Genomic DNA, 14,376 nt, shown 5'->3' with positions numbered 1-14,376 from the left:
TAATTTTATTTTCTAAAATGTTACTATTTTAAATGATAGATTTATAGCTATAGAATAGTATTTCCTCTTAGCTAGAATCAGAATCATTTCCCTGCAGATTGAATGATTAGGCATAGTTAGAAATGATCTAGGGCCTTCCTGGTGATCTAGTGGTTAAGAATCCGCCTTCCAATGCGGGGGACGCAGGTTCGATCCCTGGTCAGGGAACTAAGATCCCACATGCCGCGGGGCAACTAAGCTCGTGCACCACAGCTACTGAGCCCACACACCACAACTAGAGAGCCCACGTGCCACAACTAAGACCTGATGCAGCCAAAAATAATAAAAATAAAATTTTTTTTTAAAGATGTAGATTTGCTTATAACAAATGTACTTTTTTTTTAACTGAGACTTTTTGTACAAAGTGTATTTCTCCATACCTCTAACCAAACAACCACATGAAAAACCTTTAATTCGTAAATGACTTGAATATTTATCAAAAATCACCTAAAAATTTCTGAATCTTAAAGAGTGGAAACACAGCTGGTTGTTCAGTAGGTGATAATAATGGTTTACTTCACTGTATAGTTCTCAGTCATTTGATCCTCTTAGCAACCTTTTAATATATATTGTAATTACTCTGTACCTGCCTACCTTAGGTAGCTTGGGGTTACACATTTTGGAAGTATGGGTAAGTAACTAAATCCCCTGAGTAATCAGAGAATTAAAGGGATGCTTTATTTTGTAGAAGGATAGGTCATTGCATTGTGGGACCAAGAACTCAGATTTGCCTGTATGACCATAACTCTCCAAGTATATTTTATGATAGACAGTCAGGGTACAGTAACAGGATGTCTGGTCTCCATATTGTTAGAGCAGCTTTATTTGTGAGGTATCTCAGTCCTAGGGATTCCCACCTGGAAGAAGCAATTAGAAAAGAAATCAGTAACTGTACTATATTTGTCTATCACTTAATTGCTTTAGACTTGTGTTTTGATGATAGTTGTCTCTGCACATGACTAATGCTCCTCTTTTACACAGATTCATTTACAAAATTACACATGTATCAATAGAAATGTTGACTGTTGAATTTTTGTTGAATACTCCCAAAATAGGATCAGTGAAAACCTAGTGCTGCTTCTGAATTAAATACATTTTCTAGAAGTATTAGAAAATTTTTTTACTATTAGCTTCAGCTATTACTTCCACAATTTCAAATATACATACATATGCTACCAGAACAATATTTGTTGTATAGCAGGAGGCCACTCTTAGATGTATTGGCAATTCAATATCAAATATTCAATCAGTATATAAGAAGTACCCTCGTATTGGTATCTGACATTTTGACTTAGTTGTTTTGCTTGTCTGTTTTGTTGCCAGTGACGTTACATTCTGTGTTTTAGCAATTCTGACACAGTCATTTGGACATCTCCTTTTTCTGGCAGACTGGTTTGTCACCTTTATTTGATTTGATATTTCAGACCCTTGAGAGGGCTGGGAGAAGATATTTGAACCACGGTATTATCCTGTATTTTCAGATTCCAGATGACACAGAGAATCCTGATTTCAATTTCTAATGGGTTTTCATAGAATTAAAATATATGCATACTTTATATATGTGATTGTTTGAAATATAATGATGGAGAGGTAAAATATGGCACAACCTTGGAAAGTAACCGGGTAGTTTACTAGAAGAAAATTTTAGGTGTCTTTCTTTTTTCCTGACTCAAATCAAAATGGTAAATACTTAAATAGAACTTAACTGTGTGCCAGTACTGTTCTGTGTGCTGTATATTCATTAGTACTTAGTCCTTGCAAATGTCTCATGAAGTAGATACTACTAATGTATCCACATTTTTTGAGGCACAGAGAGTTTAGGTTACTTGCACCAGCTCACACAGCTGGTACGTGACAGCTGAGATTCAAACCTAGGCTTCAGGATATAGGGTTTGTGTACTTCTACTTCACAGTAAACCCTGGCTTAAAAGTAATACCAGGTAAAAGTTTAAGCAACACAAAAATTAGTAAAATAGAAAGTACAAATCCCTCATAATTGGAATAGGAATGATATGAGTGGAGTTACCTATTTACATTATTGAATGTAGATAAAATAATTAAAAAAACAGTAAGTGTACATTTTAATAGCAGTTTTGACAATGTTGAGTCAGTGGTGGCATCAGAATTTACCCCTTCATCTGTGTTCCAGCATTTGTATAATGAATACCTGGTGCTTAGGAAGATACTTCTGTAGAACATAAAAATACTGCAGAGCAAATTCTAGTATAATTTGAACTCTGATTAACAAGATATTCAAACCTCACCTTCTAAGTTGTTTGTTCTGATACAACGAATTCATAATATGTAAGTGGTGAGATCATGCTTTGGAGTTCTTAATGACAGAATAGTTTTGTTAGAGTATTTTTCCATTTAAAAAAAAATGACTTATTTCTTGACTTTTAGAGATGCACAGAGACTAGAAGAATTCTTCACCAAAAATCAACAGCTGAGAGAGCAACAGAAGGTCCTTCATGAAACCATTAAAGTGTTAGAAGATCGGTGAGTCTGGTTCTTGGGTCTTCTTGTGTAAGAGGTGATTTCCCTCTTAATAGAGAGTATACATTGGTTTTCATTTGTAATCAGTTCTGAGACTTAAAGTGATCTTTTTTCCAACTCTGTGTCAACTTTGGATAAATACTTTTTGAAATTAAAACAAACTTACAGGTTTGTTTTTTCATTAATTACGGCAGTCACATCAATTTACCCTTTAAATGAAGTTTCTTTATCTGGTATTTGTTGTAGGACAAGCTCAAGAGTAGCAGTGTTCTAATACATTTGATGCCTTCATTCCATTTTTACTTCTAAATAGGTGGAAACTGCTTGACAATTCTGTTCCCGTCTTCTTTTTTTTTAGTTTATTTATTTTATTTGTTTATTTTTGGCTGTGTTGGGTCTTTGTTGCTACGCACAGGCTTTGTCTAGTTGCGGCCAGCAGGGGCTACTGTTAGTTGCGGTGCGCAGGCTTCTCGTTGCAGTGGCTTCTCTTGTGGCAGAGCACGGGCTCTAGGCACGCGGGCTTCAGTAGTTGCAGCACACGGACCCAGTAGTCGTGGCTCACAGGCTCTAGAGCGCAGGCTTAGCTGCTCTGCGGCATGTGGGATCCTCCCGGACCAGGGCTCGAACCCGCATCCCCTGCATTGGCAGGCGGATTCTTAACCACTGCACCACTAGGGAAGCCCTATTCCTGTCTTATTTTCTTACTCCTGCCATTCTCTTTTCTTCCTTGCATATTTCTCCACTTTCAAGCATTCTAGGGATTCTTTTTACTGAGTATTCCCAAGATAATGCCTGTTACTTCACCTTGTGTACAGAATTTTTTCTTTCCCACTCCTTTGAGGTTAACACTCTACATTAGAAAAGGCTTTCAGATTTTGCTGTTTTCCCTTGTCTGAACTATAAGTGCTATTTAGGAACTTGAACTATTTATAGTAAACTATGTTTCTTGCTTTTTTTATTTATAGTTAATATTTTTCCATTATTATCATTTTTGTATATGTTACAGGAAGGCTGGTGGTTTGAATTCGCCACTGTGTCTTAGTGGTGGAATAATCTAACATTCTGCATGATGCAAACTAAAGTTGAGTACTCTTCCTTCCATGACTGCTATCTCAGTGGATGCACATTTACTGGAATAGGCAGCCTGTTGTGGGAAAAGGCTCCATATGCTTTGGAATCACAGATATGAATCTGAATTCCAACTTCACACTATCTCCTTAATTGAATTCAACAGTTAATAGTTGAGTACTTACTATGTTCCAGGTGTTGTTCTAGGGGCTAGGAATACTATCCTTAGTATGTCATGGAGCTGTTACTTAATTTTCAAAGATTGGGAGTGGGCCTGCAAATAAGATGATTTCAGATTACAAGAGCTGAATAAAATAAAAATGAATTATGTAATTGAGTGACTATGAGCATTGGGAAATGAAGAGCTACTGATGGATGTCAGAGATGACCTTTCTGAGGAGGTGCCAGTAGAACTGAGACCTGAGTGATACAAAAAAGAGCTGTCACTTGAGGAACTGAAGATAAGAAGAGGACAAATGCGAAAGCCTATGGTGGAAATAGATTTTGAAATATTTGAGGATTAGGACATCCACTGTGATTCTAACTTAATGAGTAAGAGGATGAATGGTAGATAATATTGGAAAGGTGGGAAGTAACTAAATTCTGTAGGGACATCAGAAAATTTGGATTTTACTTGCATTGGGAAGCCATTGGAGGGTTTAAGCAGGGGAATGCCAAAGGGATACAAGCAGGTACTGACAGCATCTGTTATATCCAAATGTAGATGTCGAGTAGGTAGTTGCATATGTGAGTCTGGAACTAACGAGAGAGGTTAGAGCTAGAGAAACAAATTTGAAAATCATCAACTGTATATAAACAGCATTTAAAATCTTGGGACTTGATAAGATCTCCTAAGGACATCTTTAAAAGTATAGGAAAAGAATAGAAGAGGGCTCAGGGCTGAATCCTTGGGCATACTAATTAAGGTTTAATGAAGAATAAGGACCCAGCCAGCAAAAAAGATTGAGAAAGGAATTATCAGAGTAGGAGAAAAGCCAAGAACATATGGCGTGACACTAACAATACCTTCTTCACAGGGCTGTTTTGAACATTAAATGAGATAATGCAAGTAAAAATACATAATGGACGCTTAAAAAGACTTAAAATATCCCTCCTGTTTGGTGAATATGATTCGAACCTCTAGTGCTCTAGTCTGTAGTCCCTCTCTCTAGCTGAGATATCTGGAAACTAGAAAGCCATCTGTCCGTCTCACTCTTCCCTAGTCCAGGATCAAAGAGGAAATCATCAATTACTCTTCCTTCAGTGTGGTGCGGCATTTCCTTCTGTTTTCTCTGGATATGTAGTACAGGATTGCGCAGGAAGAGTGGAGAGCACATCTTTCTCAGCCTTCAACTCTCCAATGATTGAAGCACCTCCTTCTCTTACTTCACCATATTTTTTCTCTCATCTCTACTGCTCCACTACTTTCTACAAGCGATGAGGTTCTTCCTTCCAAGAGATTAGCAACTTTCTGTTCAGTGATTCCCAAGGATAGAAAATTTTAAGTCTGAGTTCTCTAAGAAAGCAAACATCAAGATGACATTAGATATTCGAGAGATTTTGGGGGGAAACATACCTGTAAGGTAAGTGAAGAAGGAGCTGGAGGAGGCTGGGAGAGCTGGGAGATGTCCATGCATCTACCCCTTTTGAAAAAGAGAGAAAAAGGAAGGTCTTAGACTGCACTGCAGTTTTAAGAAAGCTTTGGCAGGGCCAAAGTTCTGGAGCCATAGTATCCCTGCTCTACTCATTCATTGGCTGGCTTCTGACTGTGGGATGCCTGGTATGTTCACCTGTCTGGCGGGTGAAGGATTTCAGAGCACAACAGCTGGAGGCGGTGATTTTACTTCCCACAATAGGAGATACGTTTTCATGGTTGTCACACTCAAAGACTGATTGTGTTTATTTCCAGTATTCTTTCTGTTTAGTTGATCATTAGCAAGTTGTTTAGGACTCAGTACACTGAAAAAAAAATCACAAGGTAAGGTCTTCATTATGTTTTACACGAATTGGCTTAATACAGTTCGCTCTCCATTTCATCCCCAAGATATAGTGTTCTTCATCTTAGCTCTTGAAGACACTCCTTTCTAATATCTTCAGAACATTTCTTCACTTTATGATTTAAAGTTTTGGCTGTTCTTTTATTCTTTGCATCTTGTGCTTCTCTTCTTAAGTGAATTTTTCTTCTCCAGGCTCATTCTGAGAAGAAATGTTAGTGGATGAGTGCCCCTACCCTTCCCATTGAAGTATTTTCTAAATTACCATCCTTTATTCGGTTAATATATTTAATTGTTAAAATTATCATTTTTATTCTGCAGTTTTTAAAAACTAGATTTTCTTTTTATCATCTTATTTTCACTAATTTCAGGTGGATGTCACACTTCTGTGCTGTTTCTTACCCTAAATGTTCTCTTGCCTTTCATTCTGTTCACCTTTACATTTTTAGGTAGGTGGGCCTATAATTCATTACATGGTATTAATCTGGGGGTGGGACAAGTAGTGTAGCTCATTTCTTTATTCACATGCTTTTTCTTTCCTTTCTTTAAATCTGAAATTTCCCTCTGGGATTACTTTAAGATTTGTCCCTCATTTTATGAAGCTTCATTTAGTGAAACCAAGAACAATGTAGATCTAATCATTTTTTTAATGTAAGATCTGCTAGTTTTGAGGGCTCATGTTATACCCAGCCTTCCAGCACTTAATCTTCACCTTAACACTGTGAGGTAGATGATAAATCTGTTTTACAAATGAGGAAACTATGCTGACAAAGAGTTAAGAAACTTTCCCAGGATCACATAGTTAATGGATAATTAGGTTAAATTTGCCCCTCAAACTTCCCAATTTCTACTGTTTGACGATGCCTTGTCTGTGTGTTGTCTTAATTTTATAAACGTTTAAATGAATTACAGCTTAACTGATTATCTCAAAGTATTTATGCTTGATATAAAGTTACCAAAACAAGTACTCTGAAATATTAAGTCTTCAACATTGCCTATTATCTAGTCTTGTTTTCTTGGAAGGTTGTTTTGCTTGTTTTTGGTTCTTTTTCTTTTAAATTGCTACTAACTAAATCCTGCCTTTAAATGTCAAAGTAGGTAACATTTAGTAAGTTCTGCCTTACTTAAAATTTTACTTTAATTTTGTCATATGTAAGAATGATAATCTTAGAGCAAGCTTTAAATATCTATAAAAATTAATGTTTTGCTGAGACCTTTTAAAAGCAACATATATTTTGTTAAAATTTCTAAATGGTAATTCTGCAACTTGCTGTTTACCCTTCATAAGATGAAGCGATTCTTATTTCTTATGCTCACATTATGAAAACATCAGGAGATGTTTAGATGAAAGGAATTATTCAGTAAAGATAAATTAGATAATAAAAAGTTCTAATTTAATGTAGCTTGTTTGTGTTTTACTAGTACTGTTATTACATTACTATTTACAGGAACCATTTACAGGTTCCCTCAAGAAACTAAAGCATTTCACTTAATCTAAGAAACAGTCACTGTACTGGATAGAAGGCATTTAAAAAAGAAAAATCTGAACAAAACAGTTAAACCATAGTTGTCTGATAGATTTTAATATTTTTAAAAGCATTTTTGTCAATATTAGGAAACTCATATTTCAACTGTTGTTAAAAGGGAAAATTGGTACTCATAATCAGAGGATTTGTGGTTCTCTATTTTTGAAATACTGACCAAATGTCTTCTTTTGTCTTGCTAACTCTTCTTACTTATGGATTTGAATTTAAATGTATTCTTCAGGAGACCTTCCCAGACTTCTAGACTCAACTTAGTTGTGCTCTGTGGTTTCATAGTACTGTGTATTTCCACTTTAATGTTGTGAATCATACTTTATTGTAATTACTTTTTATTGTCTTTCTTTTTTTAGTACACTGTAAACTCTTTTAAAGAAGTGACATTATCTTGGCCACTGTTGTATTTTAGCACTTACAGTACTCACTGTAGGTGTTTAGTAAAACCCTTTTGAAAGAAAATGAATAAGTTTGAGGAAATCTTTTTAGGGTATAGCAAACAGTTGAGCATACTTGTTTATCTGGTAAGTTTTAATTGCAAACTGAAATCTTTTCTTTCTTCAGCTCTGTGAACAGGCTGGAATATAACTCAGAATGCATGATACTTTCAGCCCTTACAAGTAGGATTACTCTTCTTTCCCGTTTACCTGCTTATAGCTACTGAAATTGCATTCTCCTGTGAAATTGAGGCTGTTTTTTCTTTCTCTGACAGCAGCAGTTGAAGATAGGCAAGAGGAAAACAGTAGAATCCTGCTGATGGAATAGGAACTAGCCTGTTTTCTCACATTCATTTAAATTTAAGCTAGGATCAGTGAACAATCAAGCGTTGACTCTTTTTCACAGGTATTATCAAGAGTGGCAGTTAACTGGAGAAAACTAGATGTAATAAACAAGTTAGGGAATATTGTTTCATTTTATAACTTTATACCAGTGGCATTTTTAAACTTGGAAACTAAGGGTTTCAAGAGGTTGTCTAACATGATATCTTATGACATTTTAGTATATCAGAGTTGATTTCTTGGAAACAATAAGGTGTTCAGTTTTCAATGACAAAGTGGTAGGGTGACATTAATGCCATTTAACTCCTTCAGTGTTTTTCAGTGACCTTTCAGTGTCAGTGCTGGCCTTTCTAGCTTAGTAGTTCTGTGTATAAATTATTTACCACAATCAGGTCAACTATTTGAATGTTTATTGCATGAATCTCAAGCTATTAATTTGAATAGATCTTAAAAGAGAAATATAAAAGTGAAATGTGAAGTATGTTCAACCAATAGTTAAAATTGAGTTTCTTTTTATAACAGTTTAACAATGTCTTGGTTTTGGAATAGTTTAGAGAGAACTTTATTCTTATTTCCTTGGGAATTTTAAAGGCATAAATAGACTTTACTATTAGCTTTGGAAATGCTTGAAAGTCTGAAAACATTAAGTGTTATAGCAGAAAGATAAGAAGGTGTACGTCCTTAGTACCTTAATTCTCAAAAAAATTTTATGTAAAGTTTACTAGAATATATTTCTGTTAAATTAAAATGCTATGATGGGGCTTCCCTGGTGGCGCAGTGGTTGAGAGTCCACCTGCCGATGCAGAGGACACGGGTTTGTGCCCCGGTCCGGGAGGATCCCACGTGCCGCGGAGCGGCTGGGCCCGTGAGCCATGGCCGCTGAGCCTGCGCGTCCAGAGCCCGTGCTCCGCAGTGGGAGAGGCCACAACAGTGAGAGGCCCGTGTACTGCAAAAAAAAAAAAAAAAAATGCTATGACGAAAAAGGAGTATAACGTACTATTTACCTGATTTTACGTTTTTCGTTTTATAGTTTTTATTCAAGTAATACATGTACATTATAAAGTTGTATAATTATCAACCAATAGTTTCCACTCTTTCTCACCAATGCCTGTCCCAGTTTTTAGTTCTCCAAAGTTCTAAATGATGTATTTTCACTTCAACACTTGATTTATCAATTTGAGACAGTAGTTGTTAACTTCTTGCTATGAAGAGGAATAATTTTTCCCTCCCTCACCTATTTTTGAAGTTATTTTAGTGCTGTTTTCTTTTTGGACCTTAATACATACATTTATGCAGATATACATATTTACATAAAGATATTTTAGAGAGAGATGTGTGAACAGTCTCCCTGAACTCACCTCTGTATCACAGGAGGATACTGATGCTTTCACCCTTACCTGCATCACTCTTCCTCTCTTGCTGCCTTCTGCCTTGTGTTAGCTGAACCAATAACCTATAAATATTGACAAAGTTGATAGTTGCTATGTTCTTTTCTGTTACCAGATTTCAGTCCCTTGTATTTTGTTTACAAGTTGATTGTAGAAGTTGGAAAATAATGAGCAATGTTTATTTATTGACTATTCACTGCTGAGCCAGGATTCATTTCCTTCTCTATAGATCCATTGTCATGACCTCTGTGCCACTCAAGGAGAGTGTTTCTAATGTCCAGGTCAAATAGATTCTTTTCTACTCTGTCCCAAATCAGTTGCTCAAGTCACCCTGTAACTATTATGATAACGACGTACTTGTGTAAGTTTGCTTTGTTTTTTTTAGAATTTCTAACTACCTTTTTTCTTATTGAGATTAGAAGTATTTTCCTCATCGTGTCATTAATATTATTTAATGCCTGTTATTCTATTTGATTATAATCTTTTTTGTTCTTTTTCTTGATGACATACTTCTTGGGCTGAAAAACTTTCTGTACTAATTTGGACCATTTACTTTCTAGGCTTTCCTACAACAGCAATTCTGGAATTTCTCTCACTGGATCCCTACATTAATTCCATTACTTCTTTCAACTCATGTTAGTCAACAAATATTTATGGAGCTCCTGTCTTGTGCCAGGCACTATTTTAGACCTTGAAGATATACTAGTATACATGGTTGGAAAAATATGGGCCTGTTTTTCCTTTTTTTTTTTTTTTTTTCCTTATAGCTCACCCACAAGTAACTGCTTAAAAATGCACAGGAAGTAAATTTTCAAAGAGTCTTGCATATCTGAGAAAATGTTTTTATTTTACTATTGCATTTAGATGGTATATTGACTGGATATAAAATTCTAGCTTGAAAATAGTTTTCCCTCAAAACTTTGAAGACATTTTCTCATTGTCTGTGAGCATCCAAAGCTGTCATTCTAATGTTCATTCCTTTATAGGTAATAGATTGTTTTCCCTTTCTGGAATGTAGATCTTTTTATCCTAGTTCTGAATTTCATAATGGTGTGTGTGTGTTTCCTTCATTGTGCTGTCCAGTCATCCTGTTAACTTGAAGACTAGTATCTCTTAAGATACTATTTTTGTCTATTATTTCCTCTCTCCATTTTTGTACGTTCTTTCTTTCTGGAGCACTTCTTAGTCATAAACTGATCCTTTACAATCTTTTGTCTTGTTTTTGTTACTTGTTTTTTTCCATGTTCTGGGAGATTTCTTCTATTTTACTCTCCAACCCTATTATTGAAGCTATTGTGGTAATCACTTGTTTAATATCCGAGAACTTTTTATTGTTTGTTGATCATTTATATGTACGTGTGTATGCGTGTACCCTTTTCTTGTTTTATGTCAACATCACTTCTCATTTTTCCAGGGATACTAGCTCTTTTATGTCACTGGTTTGCTTCATACACTAGTGATCTTTGGTTGTCTGTATTTAGTAGTGTATGACTGCAATGAATTTTCTGCATTAGTTGGTATATGTAGTCTGCTTTTAATTGTCTATCTGTTTTACCCCAGCCATTCCCAATTCTCCCTCCCCCAGGAGTTTTCCTATGAATAGGAAAGTCAACTGAGGACTCTGTATATGTTATGGGAGCTTTACTTTTCAATAAGAAAATGAGGAGCTATCCTTTGACCTGGGTAGGATTTTAGACTGGGGCACTCACTCAGCTACAGCCCTATTATTATAATTTCCCTTGTGATTTCTTCTTTAACTCATTGCTTATTTGGAAGTGCATTGTTTTTAAGATTCACATATTTGTGAATTTTCCTTCTTTTTTGATTTCTAATTTAATTCCATTGTGGTGAGAGAACATACTTTGTCTGATTTCAGTGCTTTTAGACTTATTGAGACTTGTTTTGTGACCTAGAAAATAGTTTGTCCTAGAGAATGTTCCAAGTGTGCTTGAGAAGAATGTGTGTTCTGCAGCTGTTGGCTGGAGTGTTCTGTAGATGTCAGGTAGGTTTAGGTGGTAGTGTGTTCAAGTCTGCTATATCTATGCTGATTATCTGTCTGTCTTGTTCTATCCACTATTGAGAGTGGAAGTCTATAACTGTTATTGACGAATTTATATATTTCTTTCTTCAATTCTGTCAGTTTTTGCTCTGCCTATTTGGGGGGGCTTTCGTGTTGAATGCATGCTCTGCATATTTGGGGGCTTTTGTGTTAAATGTTAATTGTTATATCTCTAATAAATTGACCCTTTTGTTATAGAATTCACTGTCTCTAGTAACACTTTTACCTTAAAGTCTCTTTTGTTTGATACTAATTAATTAATAACCAGCTCTCTTTTGGTTTTTGTTTGCATGGTATTTCTTTTTCCATCCTTTTGCTTTCAGCCTATTTGTATCTTAAGATCTAAAGTGTGTCTATTGTAGACAGCATATAGTTAGATCTTATTTTTTTTGTCCTGTCTGACAGTTTCTGCCGTTTGATCGGAGTGTTTAATCAATTCATGATTAATGTTATTGGTATGGTTGGATTTATGCTAGTCGTTTGGCTTTCTGTATGTCTCAAGTCTTTTTTGTTCCTCTGTTCCTGTTTTTCTGTACCTGCCCCCACCTTGCTCTTTCTATAACTCCTATTATTGATATGATGGACCTTCTAGGATAATCTTCTAGTTTTTTTGTCTTCTCTCTTAATTTAATTTATTTAAATTGAAATAGCCACATGTGGCTGTGGCTACCATTTTGGACAAGAGTTCTAGACTTCTCCCATTGTTAGCCTACGATTCAGCATTCTCAGGTCAGTTTCTATTTGTCCGCCAGCTCCTTGCTTTTTAATTCATTTGTTTTTCTTTCCCATTCTCCCAGTTCTCATAGTCTTGTGTCTTTAAAAATATACACAGGTCTTTACTGTAGTTTTGTGGGATTTGGGGAGGAAGCAACAGTAGATGCAGATGTTCACTTTGTCATCTTTACTTAGATCTTGATTGCCCTAATTCCTGTTCTGGAATGTACTCCAATTAAACCATGTTGCCCAATTCTTTATTCCTTCATTCTAGAAATTGTAGTCCTATTAATGCAACCTATGCTCTCTAATCTTTATTTTTTACATCCATATCAACACTGTTGATATGAGTTTTACTTTTATATAAAAATCTCTAGGTTCTTTTTATTTTTTGTTTTAGTTGTATAGTTTTCATGTTTTGTCTCCTTATTTTAAAATTCATGGCATGTACTACCATGCTATGACTTCCGTAGACACTCACGTACTTAGTATCTTATTGACTTAGGTCATTGAGTTAAAATGATTATCTTAGATTTTATATTTTCTAAATTCCTAATGTGGGATATGTGTCATTTTTTTCAACGATATTTTTTCCTGGTTATATAAATAATGAAATTAGAGAAATTTTGAAAAATATTGCAAAACACTAAAAAGAAAATCTTCTGTATTACTGGTACCTACAAGGTAACTGTATTAACATTTTGAAATACACCTTTCTCTCCATCACCCACCCCTCCTGTGTAATATATGTATTTCCCTTTTCCCTTCAGCACTCACAAATAATTAGTAAAAGCTATTTTGTAATCTTTTTTCTTTTTTTTAAAAATAGTAGTACACTGTGAATTTCTACTAACACTGGAGTCTTTTTTTAATGCTGAAAAGAGCATTACTTTTTTTTAAACTTTGTATTCTTTGACCTTTAGTATTCATTCAACTAAAACTTTGTTGTTGAACACTCATTATGTGTTATATGCTATGCTAAGCAGATGCAAGCTTGCTTAAGATAAAATTCTGTCCATTGGTATGAGACTGGGTTCATATTTTGGCTCTCATAAATTAAAACAAAGGAGCTTCAATAAATAAGTTCCCTTGAGTAGAGTTTAAAATTGGCAGATTTTTACAGAATTGCCGTCTGTAGAAAATGATGTAGCATGATTTCAGCCTATTTGGGAATATGTTAAAGGTATAATAACTAGTTAATTTTCTCTGTATTTTCCAAGTAAATTCTTTAGTTCTTCATAAAATGTAAAAATCTTGAAATTCAAGTATGAATAAGTATCTTTTAGTAGTTGAAAAAAAATTTTTTAATTTCAGTTTTATTGAGGTATAATTGACAAATTAAATTATTTTTTTAAAGTATTTATCATGGTGATTTGATAAATGTATATATTGTGAAAGGATTTCCACCATTTGGTTAATTAACATATCCATCACTTCACATATTTTTTTATTTTTTGATGAGAACATTTAAGTTCTACTCTGCAAATGTTTTGTTTTTGTTTTGTAGATTAAGAGCAGGATTATGTGATCGCTGTGCAGTAACTGAAGAACATATGCGGAAGAAACAACAAGAGTTTGAAAATATTCGACAGCAGAATCTTAAACTTATCACAGAGCTTAGTGAGTTTCCTTTCTTCATTTATTAAGTATGTAAAGCATAGTATGCTATTGTTAAAACCTGTTATTAAATTGGTTACAATCAGATGGATTGTTTACATATGTTTTTCTTTATTTAGGCAAAAGTTCAAATGTTGTTTTTTCCCTTTTTGTAGATTTAATCTCATGCTTATTTTAGTAAGAACTAGGGTACAGAAAGGTTGTGCAAGTACTGTCCTCGTTGGCCTTAAAGTCTCACCGGCTGTAAGACAAGAAGCAGATTTTCTTTGGTTATATCCATATTTGCTTCTTTGGTTTTATTTCATATTAATTCAACTATTTATATTTAGTAAATTTAAATACAAAGCAGACAATTTAGTGTTCTACAAAGGTGTATTTTTTATTTTCACAATTTTTTTGGACACACTATTACAAGTATACCATTTTTAGTTTAGTCTACTTACCATTTTATGTAGGATTTTCTTACATTTATCTTCTTTTCCAAACTAATTTGGTATTTTGACTTTTTTTTTCTATTAATTATATTGCTGTCCTCTGGTTACTCAAGCAAGAATATATGAATGTGTGCTGATTGTTTTAAAAAGAGATAGAAGGAACATAGTTTTATTCTGCTCCCAGAGGTAATTACTATTAAGTATATAATAAATATCTTTACAGGTCCAGATTTATCTATCTTTCTGTTTG

The 14,376-nt window shown here is 34.6% G+C and overlaps 1 protein-coding gene across 1 annotated transcript in view; it reads left to right on the top strand.

The window, feature by feature from the left end:
* RBBP8 (RB binding protein 8, endonuclease) overlaps nt 1-14,376 on the top strand; it is a 77,889-nt gene that overhangs the window by 13,401 nt on the left and 50,112 nt on the right. The window contains exons 3-4 of the mRNA XM_007448606.1: nt 2,443-2,538; nt 13,583-13,695. Of these exons, the coding sequence (XP_007448668.1) occupies nt 2,443-2,538; nt 13,583-13,695 (209 nt within the window). The remainder of the gene's footprint in view (nt 1-2,442; nt 2,539-13,582; nt 13,696-14,376) is intronic.

The sequence above is a fragment of the Lipotes vexillifer genome, unplaced genomic scaffold (assembly GCF_000442215.2).
Source record: "Lipotes vexillifer unplaced genomic scaffold, Lipotes_vexillifer_v1.1 scaffold168, whole genome shotgun sequence".
NCBI lineage: Eukaryota > Metazoa > Chordata > Mammalia > Artiodactyla > Lipotidae > Lipotes > Lipotes vexillifer.
Note: the sequence above shows the minus strand (reverse complement) of the source record. Positions and strands in the feature narration are given on the sequence as shown.